At 41.4% G+C, this 15,099-nt stretch overlaps 1 protein-coding gene across 1 annotated transcript in view; it reads right to left on the bottom strand.

Moving 5' to 3' along the window:
• The window catches only part of ALPK2 (alpha kinase 2), a 147,535-nt gene extending 133,424 nt beyond the window's left edge, over positions 1 to 14,111 (bottom strand). Inside the window, exon 1 of the mRNA XM_073680824.1 lies at positions 12,770 to 14,111. Within this exon, the coding sequence (XP_073536925.1) occupies positions 12,770 to 13,870 (1,101 nt within the window). The 5' untranslated portion in view covers positions 13,871 to 14,111. The remainder of the gene's footprint in view (positions 1 to 12,769) is intronic.
• Positions 14,112 to 15,099: the final 988 nt, after the last annotated feature.

Here is a 15,099-nt window from a genome sequence, read left to right as displayed (position 1 = left end):
TGGAAAGGTTTCGGACCCGAGGATAACTCTTGGGTGAGGTCGGATGATGTTTCCGCGTCCAGACTTATCAGAGCGTTTCACAGGAGATTTCCTGATAAGCCTGGTCCTAGGGGATCCGGAGGATCCTCTTAGAAGGGGGGGTACTGTTAGAACCTTGCTCTTAGGTTTTTTCCTTTGCTGGTCACATGACCTTGTTGGCCTATTTAATCCTGCTCCGCCCTTCTGGCTTTGCTGGACTTCATTGTATAACTACTTTCTAGCTAGCCTGTGCTCTGTATCTAACTCTGTTAGTTTGCTTGGTCTACGGACCTCTGTGTTCTTTATATTTTGTTTGTTCGTCTGTCTGCTACTATTTCTGTTAGGAGGTGTCCCATTTTCCTCCCAGTCCTTAGTACTTGTAGGGATTCCTTCCCCACATCTATAGGTCTCCGTACAGACTAGCTTAGGACTTAAGCAGGTCTGATCGCAGGATCAGGTCCCCTGTTACATCGTAGGGATCAAGCTGAGTTCTATCGTAGGGACAGATCTCCTCTCTTTCCTTAGCTCTGGTAGCAGAACATAACAATCTGCTCACATTTATCCTGCGCTCGGCGCTAAGTGCTTGTACCACGGTTTCCGTGTAAATCTCTGAAATATGGCACTCAGACGGAACCCCGGAGGAAGATTTCCTGTAAAGAGGCAGATGGAGGCATCATGAACAACGTCTGGCCTGTGCTACGACGGTGTCCGTCTTTTTAGGCGTGCATAAAAGTGCCGTCGGCCACAGTTTTGTACACTTCTGAAAAGAAGGACACTGCTGCACATAGGCCAGACTGAGACCAGAGTAACTCTGCTGCTTCATTATAGTGACTGGATCCTTCGGGGGTTCATCTGAATCACGTCACTCGGAAATTTAGATGGAAACCCTGATGTATGTGCTCAGCATAGAGCGCAGGATAAATGTGATCCCAAATGTTATGTAAAATGTTCCCAATAAAATCTTCAACTCAATCCACAAAAAAAAGCCCCCTCTCAGGTCCGTCATTTGTTAATGGAAATATAGGGGGCTTCCACTTTACTGGTAGCACAAAGGCTCTGGAAAAGCAAAATGGCTCCTCGCACCCCAAAAGAAATACAGCAAATTCTGCACTCCTAAATCCAAATGCCACCTCCCTTCTGAGCCCCAGTGTGCCTTAACCGCAGTTAGCGTCCATATGTTTAGCATTTCTGTAGTGATGAGAGATCGCCTAATTTACACATGCGTGTCTCCAGAAGCACAAGATGGGCATAAGGTACTGGTCACTACAATACACTGGTCTCTACAATGTACTGGTCACTACAACGGCAGTTTGCAATTTTCACTCAGCAACATTCACTGTTGCTTGTTTCTGGAAACACCCATGGAGTCAAAATCATCACTACACCTGTAAATAAATTCCCAAAGGGGTATAATTTCCAAAATGGGGTCACTTGAGGGGGGATTCTGCTCTTCTAGCACTTAGGGGCTCTGTATATGGAGTCCACATACTATTCTAGGAAAATCTGCACTCCAGAAAGCAAATAGCGCTCGCTCCCTCCCGAGTCTCACTGTGTGGCTAAGTAGTACTGTACAGGCACATAAGGGGTATGTCTACATTTAGCAGAAATTGTGGGACAAATTTTGGTTACATTTTTTCCCATTTCCCAGTGTGAAAATGTAAAATTTGGAGCTAAAACAAAATTTGGGTTGTAAAAATGTAATTATTTTTTTCTTCTCTGCCCAATGGTGTAAAATTCTGTGACACACCTGTGGTGTGTCAATATGATCCCTGCACCCCTAGATGAATTCATTGAGAGGTGTAGTTTCTAAAATGGGGTCTCCTATGGGGGGGGTTCTGCTGGTCTGGCACCTTAGGGGCTCTGCCAATGTAACATGGCACCCTCAAACCAGTCCGGCAAAATCTGAACTCCAATATGGCGCTCCTCTTTTGAGCTTTGCACTGTGCCTAAAAAGTAGTTTTCAGCCACATATGGGCTATTAGTGTGCTCGGGAGAAATTGGATAACAAATTTTGGGGTCCATTTTCTCCTGCTCTCCACATGAAAATGAAAAAAATTGGGGCTAAAACATTTTTGTGGAAAAAATATATTTTTTTCATTTTCACAGATCAACATTGTTCAAGGTGCTCATCTCACGTCTAGATAAGTTCCATGAGGGGTCTAGTTTCCAAAATGATTTCACTTGTATGGGGTTTACACTGTTTAGGCACAACAGGGGCTCTTCAAATGCGACATGGAGTCGAACTATTCCAGCAAATTTTACATTCAAAAAGTCAAATGTCGCTCTTTCTCTTCTGAGCCCTGCCGTGCGCCCAAACAGTAGTTTTCCTCCACATATTGGTTATCGGCTTACTCAGGAGAAATTGCACAACAAATTGTGTTGTGCAATTTCTCCGGTTACCCTTGTGAAATTACAAAATTTGGGGCTAAAAAAACATTTTTTGGGAAAAATGGGAATTTTTTTATCTTCATGGCTCAACATTATAAACTTCTGTGAAGCACCTGGGGATTCAGGATGCTCACAACAAATCTAGATAAGTTCTCTGAGGGGTATAGTTTCCAGAATAATGTCACTTGTGGGGGGTTTCCACTGTTTAGGCACAACAGGGGCTCTTCAAATGTGACATGGCGTCCGCTAATTATTCCAGCAAATTTTATATTCAAAAAGTCAAATTGAGCTCCTTCCTTTCTGAACACTGCCGTTTGCTCAAACGGTGGTTTTCCCCCACATATGGGGTACAGCGTGCCCAGGAAAAATTGCAAAACAAATTTTGGGATCCATTTTCTCCCGTTACCCTTGTGAAAGTAAAAAAAAATTGGGTCTAAAGTAACATTTTTGTGAAAAGAAGTTAAATGTTTATTTTTTCCTTCCACATTCCATCAATTCCTGTGAAGCATCTGAAGGGTTAATAAACTTTTTGAATGTGGTTTTGAGCACCTTGAGGGGTGAAGTTTTAGAATGGTGTCACCTTTGGGTATTTTCTGTCATATAGACCCCTCAAAGTCACTTCAAGTGTGATGTGGTTACTAAAAAAAAAAAAAATTTTGTAAATATTGTTGGAAAAACGAGAAATCGCTGGTCAACTTTTAACCGTTATAACTTCCTAACAAAAAAAAAATGTTTAAAAAATTGTGTTGATGTAAAGTAGAAATGCGGGATATGTTATTTTGTGTGACACAACTCTCTGATTTCTGGGCATAAAAATGAAAAGTTTGAAAATTGCTACATTTTCAACATTTTCACTTAATTTCTGTTTTTTCGACAAATAAACACCAGTCAAATTTTTTTACCACTATCATGAAGTACAATATGTCACGAAAAAACATTCTCAGAATCAGTGGGAATCGTTGAAGCTCCAGAGTAATTACCTCATAAAGTGACAGTGGTCAGAATTGTAAAATTTGGCCTGGTCATGAAAGTGAAAACAGGCTTGGGAGGTGAATGGGTTAATAGAGCCTGGAGGGTCATTTTTTGGGGAGGGGGGGGTTAGGTCCAAAATGGGCAAATTTATAAATGGATTATATTGGTACAAAGGAATAAATGTATATGCACATTTCTATGTATTATTGTTATTATTTTTAGAGCACCATTGATTCCATGGTTCTGTACATGAGAAGGGGATAACATACAAAATACAAATATAAATTGCAAAGAACAAACTAACAATGTCAGACTGGTACAGAGATGAGAGGGCCTTGCCCTGGTGGGCTTATAGTAGGTTGGGGGGTTGTAGCCGGGTCATTGCAGGCTGTAAGCTTTCTTGAAGAGATGGGTTTTCAGGTTCTGTCTGAAACTTCCAAATGTGGTGGATAAACGGAAATATTGGGCATATACAGTAAGACCACTTTGCAATCAATTTTAGTAATAACCCTTTACAAAAACAAAATGTGTCATAAGCAGGACAGACTGCCAGCCTAGCTATGACTGTGTGATCAATCACTGAGGCTATGAGCCCACGATGCAGAAATGCTCCGGATTTTTTCCTGAGCGTTTCTGCATCTCCCTGGCAGAAAAAAATGCATGTGGATTGTACATGTGGATTGTACATGCGGATTGTACATGTGGATTGTACATGCTGATTGTACATGCGGATTGTACATGTGGATTGTACATGCGGATTGTACATGTGGATTGTACATGTGGATTGTACATGCGGATTGTACATGCGGATTGTACATGCTGATTGTACATGCGGATTGTACATGCTGATTGTACATGTGGATTGTACATGCGGATTGTACATGCGGATTGTACATGCGTTTTCCTGCCAGGGACATGTGGATGTGAAGCGTTTTTCACTTGCATTTCTGCATGCGGGTTGTCAAGCGCTTTACAAGCGATTTTAGCATCCCTTGGAAAGTGCTTGACAACTTGGTCACACTATATAAATCCATGCAAACAGCATGGATTTATATAGTGTGACCCCAAAGAATGGTAAAAAATAAAAATTAAATCTATACTTGCCTTCTGATGGCCCCCGCAGTCTTGCTTCGCTCCATCCTGGCTGCCGACAGCTCGCGGTGCACTGCACTGCAGGACCTGCCGTCACATGACTAAATGACGTCAGCGCAGGTCCTTCAGTCCACCGCGATCTGCCGGCAAGCGAAGAGAAGCACACCGGGGGCCATCAGAAGGTAAGTATAATATTTATTTTTTATTTTATTCTTTTTTTTACAGGTTCTATGGTACCCGGGTCCGGAGGAGAGTCTCCTGTCCTCCACACCCGGGTACCATCCGCACATTGAAACGCACTGAATGCGCATCTACAGATGCAGTGATGCGGAATCCAAGCGTTCCAATGCAAAATAATTGGTAGTGCTGCGTTTTTTTTCCGCAATGATAATCCGCAGCGGAAATTTCCGCAGCATGTGCACAGCACATGCGGATTATCATTGGGGAACATGGTAGGCCTTCTACCATACGTTTTTTAAGCGTTTCTGCAGCGTTTTTGCCGCTGCGGAAACGCTTAAAAAATGCATCGTGGGCACACAGCCTGAGACTGCTCTCTTATCTCTCTCTCCCCCTATCAATTGCAGGTCTGTATTATTTGCAAACTTCTACATTCATCTTCTCCAGTGCTGCAGTTGCACAATACACTCTGTGAAGAGTATTTATCCAATGTTTTGGGGCTTTCTTGTCCTATTTCTATTGCTGAGCTGTAAGTTTTAACCTCCTCTCCTTTTCTTGAATCACTCTATAGAGGCTGCTGCATTCCCTGCCTTGGCTTTTACACAGGCTATGTAATGTGATAGCTTCAAGGTATTGTATGCAAACCCACACGGCCATGCCTGAGGTTATGTAAGCCTTCTCTTGCTGATGCAATTTTCTGTAATATGTAAAATTGCAGCAAGGATTTGAGATGGTAAAAATGCAAATTGTTTAAATTTGTTGGGACAAGCAAATTTCCAAACATTTCACTCAAATTAAATTAGCATCAAATCGATTTGCTCGTCTTTAGAAAATAGCAGTACAGTAATTGTAGTATAGAAGGATACTGTAGCACTACAGGAAATGCAATAAAGCTTGAGAGTGGTACATTACATAAAGCGTGTATAAAGAACAATCCAGTACATGTAGTGCAAGTAGAGAGTAGTCCAGTACATGTAGTATCGGTAGAGAGCTAGACAGCACACTTAGTACAGGTAGCAAGCCTTAAAGATCACACACTCCTCAACATTTAAATTGCAACACCAAGAAGGAAAAAATGGAAACTAATTTTTCAAAAACATCTCAATTAATTCAGTATCAGGTATGAGCACGGAAATCTCCACACTTAGCCTCAGCTGCTATCAGTGAGGTTATTAATGGTCGTCTGAGGAAAGTTCTGCCGTTGAATTCACTTGGGCAAATCATCAAGATCCGCAGCTGGCAGCTCCCGTGTAATCATCGACTAGTGATGGCCCAGATGTGCTTGATGGGAGACAAGTCCGGAGACGCTGCAGGACATAGTAGCACGTTTTGGCCACATAGACTGCTGACAGGTGCACGAGCCACATGAGGCTTGGTGTTGTGGTAAAAAAGGCTACTACTATGAGCAGCATTTATGCCTAAATGTCTTAACAGCATCTCCGGACTTGTCTCTGATTGATTCTGTGGTTTTCATAACTCCACGACTTTTCCTTCTTGGTGTTGTAGTTTCAATGTTGAAGAGTCTGTATCACAAGTAGAAAGCAGAGCAGTACATATAGTACAGGGGGTGAGCCTTATAGCACAAGTAGGAAACAGTGCAATAGTACATGTAAAGCAGGTAGAGAGAAGTACAGTACATGTAGTGCAGGGAGAGGGCAAAAAAAGTACACATAGGACAGTACAGTACATGTAGTGCAGGTAGGGAGTAGTATATTACAAATAATGCAAGTAGAGAATAGCATATAACATATAGTACAGTTAGAGAGCATTATAGTACTTGCAGGACAGGTAAAGATCAGTGCAGCACATGTGGTATACACAGATTAGTACAGTACATGTAGTGCAAGTAGAGATTAGTACAGCATATATAATGCAGGTAGACTGCAGAGCTTTACATAAAGTGCATGCAGAGAGCAGTATAATATATGTATTACAGAGAGAGAGCAGTACAGTATATATAGTACAGATAGAGAGGAGTACACTACATGTAGGACAGACAGAGAGTAGCACAGTACATGCAGTACAGGTAGAGAGCAGTACAATATATGGAGTACAGGCAGAGAGCACTACACTGCATGAAGTATAGATGGAGAGCAGTACAATATATGGAGCACAATACTTCTAGTATAGGCAGAGAGCAGTACAGTACATGGAGTACAGGCAGAGAGCAGTATGGCACATAATATATGCAGAGAGCACTACATGTAGTGCAGATAGAGAGCAGTACAGTACATATAGTGCAGGTAGAGAGCAGTATGGTACATGTAGTACAGGCAGAGAGCAGTACAGTACATATAGTGCAGGTAGAGAGCAGTATGGTACATGTAGTAGAGGCAGAGCGTAGTACAGTATATGGAATAAAGGTAAAGAGCAGTACAGTACATATAGTGCACATGTAGTACAGTATATGGAGTACAAGCAGAGAAGAGTACTTGTAGTACAGGTAGAGAGCAGTACAGTACATATAGTACAGGTAGAGAGCAGTACAGTATTTGTAGGCACACCTCCTTGGTAAAAATTAGCACTAAGTAAAGAAGGCCCATAACTCTTGAATTGTATGGAGGATTAGAAAACAAACAAACAAAAGGAATAATCAGGGGCGCAGCGGGAATAAAATAAGAGCAAAAACTGTTCACCTTTGACCTAGTGATGGATCCTCTCTATAGGGGGCTTACATATTGGTGTCATACTGGGTCATCATTCCATAGATCAGCAGTTGTCAGCAAGCAGAGCGCAGCAGCCCCATACATTGTTTAGTGGCCGCAGCCGGTACTGCACCTTATCATTGTCGCTGAGAATGCTATAACTTGAGGCCGATGTATACCACTGTACTGGTTTATATACATCTGTTCATGTATCTGTGTAGGTGTTTGTATTTCTACATACGTATCTATGTATGCTTTATCTGCGTCTGTTGGATTTATGCTTTTATGTGTTGCTTGTCCTGGGTATTTATTATTGTATCTGTTCATGTGGATACTAGTTGTGTGTTCTGTGTCTTCGGTGCAGGACATCACATTTATCTCTGGTGTCCCTCTGATTCCTTGTTCTGCTTCCAGGAGAATATGTTATTTTCTAAATATATCAGTAAATACTGAATTGTCCTTTAAGAGCGTGACACGTGTGACAACCTCGGGGACACATCCGGCCGCTGCAGTCCCTGGATATCACAGGACGACGCGTCACTGCATAAATCACACACTTTAATTAATGGTGTTTCCCGTCTCATCAAAACTTTTCCTTGTCATCGTGCACAGTTAGTTACGAGGGTATGGAAAGGATCCGCGACCTTCCAGGAGGATCGTCATTTCTTTATTGCTGAAATAAGAGATGGAAGCACATTTAAAGGGGACCTGTCGGAATTTATGCTGTACCCAGTTGTGAGCTATGGGCAACCCCTCTTCACATAGTGCAACCTTCTCTCCCACCTTCATTTGGTAATGATAGTACACTGTGCTCAGGAAGGGTTTGTAAGGACAGCAATTTCATGAGGGCAATGGAAAAAGGGTTTTGCAAAAGTATTCACTCCTCTAAGTAATCTGTCACTTGCCGTGAGTGCTAATTCTAACTTAATTAAAACATGTTGATAATACAATATAAATATTGTATAAACATCAGAACTCTTGCAATTTTCACATTTGTCACTAAGCCTTACACTAGACTCATACTTACAGTTCTGTATAGATAACTTTTCAGTAGTCTCACTATAATCACAGACAAGATTACAATGAAAGATAACATCTCTATATACAGTAGATAACACAGGATCCACCATTCACAATAGGTGATGTCACAGCTCACCTCCTCCTCCTCCTGTGCAATGACTGATAACACCTCTATGTACAGTAGATAACACAGGATCCACCATTCACAATAGGTGATGTCACAGCTCACCTCCTCCTGTACAATGACTGATAACATCTCTATATACAGTAGATAACACAGGATCCACCACTCACAATAGATGATGTCACAGCTCACCTCCTCCTGTACAATGACTGATAACATCTCTATATACAGTAGATAACACAGGATCCACCATTCACAATAGGTGATGTAACAGCTCACCTCCTCCTCCTGTACAATGACTGATAACACCTCTATATACAGGAGATAACACAGGATCCACCATTCACAATAGGTGATGTCACAGCTCACCTCCTCCTCTTGTACAATGACTGATAACACCTCTATATACAGTAGATATCACAGGATCCACCATTCACAATAGGTGATGTCACAGCTCACCTCCTCCTGTACAATGACTGATAACACCACTATATACAGTAGATAACACAGGATCCAACATTCACAATAGGTGATGTCACAGCTCACCTCCTCCTCCTCGTGTACAATGACTGATAACACCTCTATATACAGTAGATAACACAGGATCCACCATTCACAATAGGTGATGTCACAGCTCACCTCCTCCTCCTCCTGTACAATGACTGATTATGCATCAAATAGAAGCGCAGTGGGCATGGGATTTCTATAAATCCCATCCACTGTGCTTCTACTGTAGAACGCAGCATTTTGGACGCAGCACAGGTGAGCTGCGTCCAAAACACTGCTCTTCCTGATGGTGGGCACGTAGCCGAGGACTCTGGAGTAAAGTGTACTTTTGAGATGTCTCCAGAAAATCAAATCTACTCCAGCCATGAGCCTACAGAAATGTCCACTATGATATGCACCTGGTTTCTGACATACGTTATTATAGTAGATTTATCGCGAGGTGTTGGGCCACTGCCCTTTTGGCCTAATCACTCCCAGATTTTGAAAATGGTTTTGGGGTCTGTCAAAAAGGAGGAAAAAGTCATAAAATATTGTGCGACCAACAAATTCTATTACTTTTTGACACAAGTTTTCTGGCCTGAGGGGGGATAATAAATTCCCCTCCATGACTGCTCATCCCTCCAGCACTGCCCAGATGACCCCTGGTCAATTATTTATATATTGCACAAGCTGACTTATGAATTATTTTTCAATCTGATGATAATATCTGGAAATAAATTTACAAGCACTACAGCATCGGATCAATTAACAAAACTCTAGGGACAAGATCCCTTCAATATATCCACCCTTTTAAAGGGAATGTGTTATCAGAGAATGAATGACCTATTGTTTTAATCAGGTTTTTCTTTTAAATGTATTTTTTTTTGCCATTGTTTTTTATCTATGTCATGATCTTTATTAAAAATAAAAAATAGAACTCTTGCAATTCTCACACCGGCCACTGGGGCTGGTATAGACTCTAACTTCCTGTTGTTTCAGGAAATGCACATGTACATTAGACACAATGGTCAGACACCGACCCTATAGTTTATACTGAAGCATCTAATGAGCGGGTGCAAATGTCATTGTGAAGGGAAGTAGAGTAAGGTGAGCTGTGACATCGATTAGTGTGTCACTGTAATCCTACCTCTGATGATAATGAAACTGCTGAAAACTCTTAAGTCTAAAATAGCCCTAGTGGCTACTGTGAAAATTACAAGAATACTCAATAATGATATATATAAAAAATTGCTACAAACTTTTAAAAAATGCATAAACCTGATTTAAACAATAGGTCATTTTCTGACAACAAATTGCCTCTAAGTCATTAGTAAATTAAAGGTCCGTGCAATCAATGTTTCCTTTATATTGAATTTATTCTGCATGTGTGAAGAATGGAAAAACACCTTCATCTGGAGCATTTACAGTGCAGCCCTCTGGCCGCTGATGACCCTCATAAACGCTGCATCTGCCATTTACAGTCTTGCACCTGTTCTCCTCAGACAGGCATTCTTCCATGGACTGGGCTGTAACCCTTTCAGTGCCGTGACTCATTGGCAAAAAAAAAAATCAGCCCTGGGAAGTTGAAAACAAATATTATCTTTGGAGAGTAGTTTTTCGGTATTGTATCCTGTGATATTGTGGCTCATGTACATGACTGCACCCATAGTGGAAAAAATGGGCACACATGTATGCGTTTTAGGTAATTGACTTGTAGGTCAGACGAAAACATAAAACCACTGTTCCACGGGCTGAGAAGGTAGATGGGATTTAAAGGGGTTATCCAGGCACCACATCCTATTCACAGGATAGGTCATGAATAGTAGATCAGTGGGGGTCCGGCACTTAGCACTCCCACCGATCAGCAATGGTAGCCGAAGAATATAACACATTGAACAGAGGTTTAAAGTGCAGTTCCATTCAATGTGTAGCAGAAGTTGCAGGGTACTGCCAGTATTCTTTTGAAAGGAACTGATCCACAGTACCCGGCAGTTGACTGTTTATGCATTGTATATGGACTGAGTGCCCACTGTTTGTTGACTGTTTATGCATTGTATATGGACTGAGTGCGCACTGTTTGTTGACTGTTTATGCATTGTATATGGACTGAGTGCGCACTGTTTGTTGACTGTTTATGCATTGTATATGGACTGAGTGCCCACTGTTTGTTGACTGTTTATGCATTGTATATGGATTGAGTGCCCACTGTTTGTTGACTGTTTATGCATTGTTTATGGACTGAGTGCGCACTGTTTGTTGACTGTTTATGCATTGTATATGGACTGAGTGCCCACTGTTTGTTGACTGTTTATGCATTGTATATGGATTGAGTGCCCACTGTTTGTTGACTGTTTATGCATTGTTTATGGACTGAGTGCGCACTGTTTGTTGACTGTTTATGCATTGTATATGGACTGAGTGCCCACTGTTTGTTGACTGTTTATGCATTGTTTATGGACTGAGTGCGCACTGTTTGTTGACTGTTTATGCATTGTATATGGACTGAGTGCGCACTGTTTGCTGACTGTTTATGCATTGTATATGGACTGAGTGCGCACTGTTTGTTGACTGTTTATGCATTGTATATGGACTGAGTGAACACTGTTTGTTGACTGTTTATGCACTGTATATGGACTGAGTGCGCACTGTTTGTTGACTGTTTATGCATTGTATATGGACTGAGTGTGCACTGTTTGTTGACTGTTTATGCATTGTATATGGACTGAGTGCGCACTGTTTGTTGACTGTTTATGCATTGTATATGGACTGAGTGCGCACTGTTTGTTGACTGTTTATGCATTGTATATGAACTGAGTGCGCACTGTTTGTTGACTGTTTATGCATTGTATATGGACTGAGTGCGCACTGTTTGTTGACTGTTTATGCATTGTATATGGACTGAGTGCGCACTGTTTGTTGACTGTTTATGCATTGTATATGGACTGAGTGCGCACTGTTTGTTGACTGTTTATGCATTGTATATGGACTGAGTGTGCACTGTTTGTTGACTGTTTATGCACTGTATATGAACTGAGTGCGCACTGTTTGCTGACTGTTTATGCATTGTATATGGACTGAGTGCGCACTGTTTGTTGATTGTTTATGCATTGTATACGGACTGTGCGCGCACTCTATGCTGACTATGTAGGCATTTTATATGGACTGGGGGTGCGCACTGTATATGCATTGTATGTGGACTGAGTGCTCAGTGTAAGAGGACTGTGTACACGCTATATGCGGGCCGTGTACTTTGCACTGCGTAGGAACTGTATATGGACTGTCTGATTCTCAGACTTGTCACCCCTTAAAATATTTGGTGTCATGTGTAGTGAATGCATTGTATAATTTTTCTTCACTGCTACATCTTTAAGCAGCTGAAATCCATTTTCTTTTTCTCTTATAAAAGTGATAATTCTTGTTGTTTCTGCATTTATTCCATCCGGAGGGGGTTAAAATGTATGGACCATAAAATGAACACAGGCATAGATCACATTTCTTGATACAGCTGTTGTGTTTCCACCAGTTTATCCCGCTATTATCGGCCATTTTCTATAATTAGGAATTCTCACTGTTTATCCAAATCCCTTTTTACAAATCGGTTCCCCCCTGAACAGCGGCAGCTGCCACTCACTCTACTGACTAAATGGTATCATGGGAATTCCTAAACTGTGGAGCAGCAGGCACACCAGCAGAAACAATTACCGTAGCTGAGCTGAGTTTGTCCCAGCTCATTATTATGTATGGATACATACGCTTATCATGGTACAACTCCCAAAAAAATTGATTTACAAGTTGAAATCTGCTACTAAAAGTTCACAAGCCCAACTTTTGTTCCCACAGTAATTACCTGACTATGTTTTTCTCCATTTTCCATGGGATCTTCTTCATCCACGTCTTCTATAACAAAAAGGGAACTTTCCGATGGATCAGTTGATGTCTCCTCCGAGGATAGGTCTTCTTCTTCAAGACCATCATCTTCAGGTATGTCCTTGATATAAAAGGGGTCAACTTCCCATTCTTCTATAGGTTCTGACGTTCCTGGACTTTCCGTATCAATCTGGTGGAAAACCCCTTTTTCTTTCGAGAAGTCATCAATTAGATCTTCGGTTGGTTCCTCCGTCATGGTGATGAGCCCCTTGGATGAATTGTCTAATATGTTAACAAGATATAGTTCCATGTAAGGGCTGCTGACTCTTGGCTTAATACAAGCAGAAACATCTCCTCCAAGACTATTCTCCTCATTAATTCCAGCTCGTTCATCCTGGATAGCAGATAGAGGAAGTTTACATTGTTCTTTTCTTTTCAAACTAGTAGTATTGTCCTCTTGGCGTCCAGCTGTAATCACCATCTCTGGTTGCAATGCTTTTAGATTGTCTCCAGGGAAGTCTCCTTTTACATCTAGTCGTGGTGGCTGTGAGTGACTGACACAGAGACCAGTTAAGGCATCCATAGATAAAGTGTTATTTGATCCTTCATTCGCCCCAGTCTCACCACTGGGGAGTTTATCGCACTCCTTTAGGCAATCCTGGTTTACTTTTGTCTCATCATCCTGGTCACTTTCCAGTAAAAAGACCGGCTCATAGCTTAGAAGAACATGCTGCCACATACCATTCTCGTAATCCGTCATGACATCAGAGCATTCCAAATAGTTTAGACAATCATCGAAAAGGTCCTCTCCTGTAGTCCGTTGCTCATCCAACTTTGGCTCGGGGGCTCTGCAACAATATTTAGAACCATGCCACATGCAGTAGACAAGATCAATGCTATTCGTGTGGCACCTAACCCTATCTGATGGCTTGACGTGTCCTTCCAAGTTGCCATTTGGATACCCATTCGACTGAGTATTAATGGTTAAAGCATCACATTTTTCTGACCCAGGCTCTATTTTGGAATGTTCCGAAACCTGATCATCTTTCTCAAAAATAAATAAACTTTCATCTGCACCCATAGTAGGTTCATAGAGTTTGATGCCTTCAAGATCAGATTTGGTGTCTTTCCCAGGACCTGTCCCTTAATATCTGTAAAGTCCTTTCACTGTCAATAAGGATCTAATAAAAAAGTAAATCTTTTGATATTGTTTGTTAAATCAACACGTGGACTAATCATGGAAGGTTGCCCTTACATAAGGTTTGGGAACCTGTTTGGAAAATGTATCCATACAAAGGTGTCCTTGTTTTTCTTGGTACTTGATAAGGAGGCAAAAATTTGTAAACCTTTGAAATTTGAATGCTAAAATTTTTCACTTCTGATCTTCGTATTCTATCTGGTGAGCACACCTAGAAAAGAACAGTAACTTAGTATGAAAAAGTAAAAACTGTAGGCTCAGAGGTATGCAAACTATAATAATAAGTTTATGAAAGCATACCTGTAATTTCAGAATAAGATATCAAGTGTACATGAGGAATAATACAATATCTGACCTTATATAACTTGTATCCTGCAGTTTTCATCAGTTTCCCCTCTTCAGGATCTACCTTTAATTTTCAGTTGTCTCTGAGCTACTTGGAGGAGACTAGCTGCCATGATGTCTCCCACACACAGACGTGAGGGATACCTGCTGCACTGTCTCTATGTAGCACAAGATCAGAAGATGCAGCTGCATGGAGGACATTATACAGCAGTACTGAGCAGTGTAGATGTGAATCCAGGACTGGTTTGAGATAAAATACTTACTACTAAGCAGCAGCACAATCAAACTTTTCTCTCACTATGTCCTTCCTCCTCTCACTCTATTCTGAAAAGAGTTCAATATGCAGCTGTAATCTGATCCCTCAGTGACCTGGCACACTGTTGTTTTAACTAAGATGGATTTTAGTAGGTTTTCAGAGCGAATGGTGACTTCAGGAGACGGTGGGAGGAGAAGAAGTGGCTCATATTTGGAGAAAGAAACTGATTTCTCTGGTAAGATATAGTGCAACATTTTTTCGTTTTCGCTTGTAGTATTGATTTAGGCAAAGTTTGTAGAAACAACTATAAGGCTGTGTGCCCACTATGCGTTTTTTAAGCGTTTCCGCAGCGGCAATAACGCTGCAGAAATGCTTAAAAAACGCATGGTAGAAGGTCTGCCATGTTCCCCAATGATAATCCGCATGTGCTGTCACATGCTGCGGAAATTTCCGCTGCGGAAAAAACGCAGCACTACCAATTATTTTGTGGAAGCGCTGCATTTTCGCTGCC

Source organism: Phyllobates terribilis, unplaced genomic scaffold (assembly GCF_046119375.1).
Source record: "Phyllobates terribilis strain yellow unplaced genomic scaffold, ASM4611937v1 Scaffold_1__5_contigs__length_1240528914, whole genome shotgun sequence".
NCBI lineage: Eukaryota > Metazoa > Chordata > Amphibia > Anura > Dendrobatidae > Phyllobates > Phyllobates terribilis.
The sequence above is the reverse complement of the archived record's forward strand: the minus strand, read 5'-3'. Positions and strand labels throughout refer to the sequence as shown.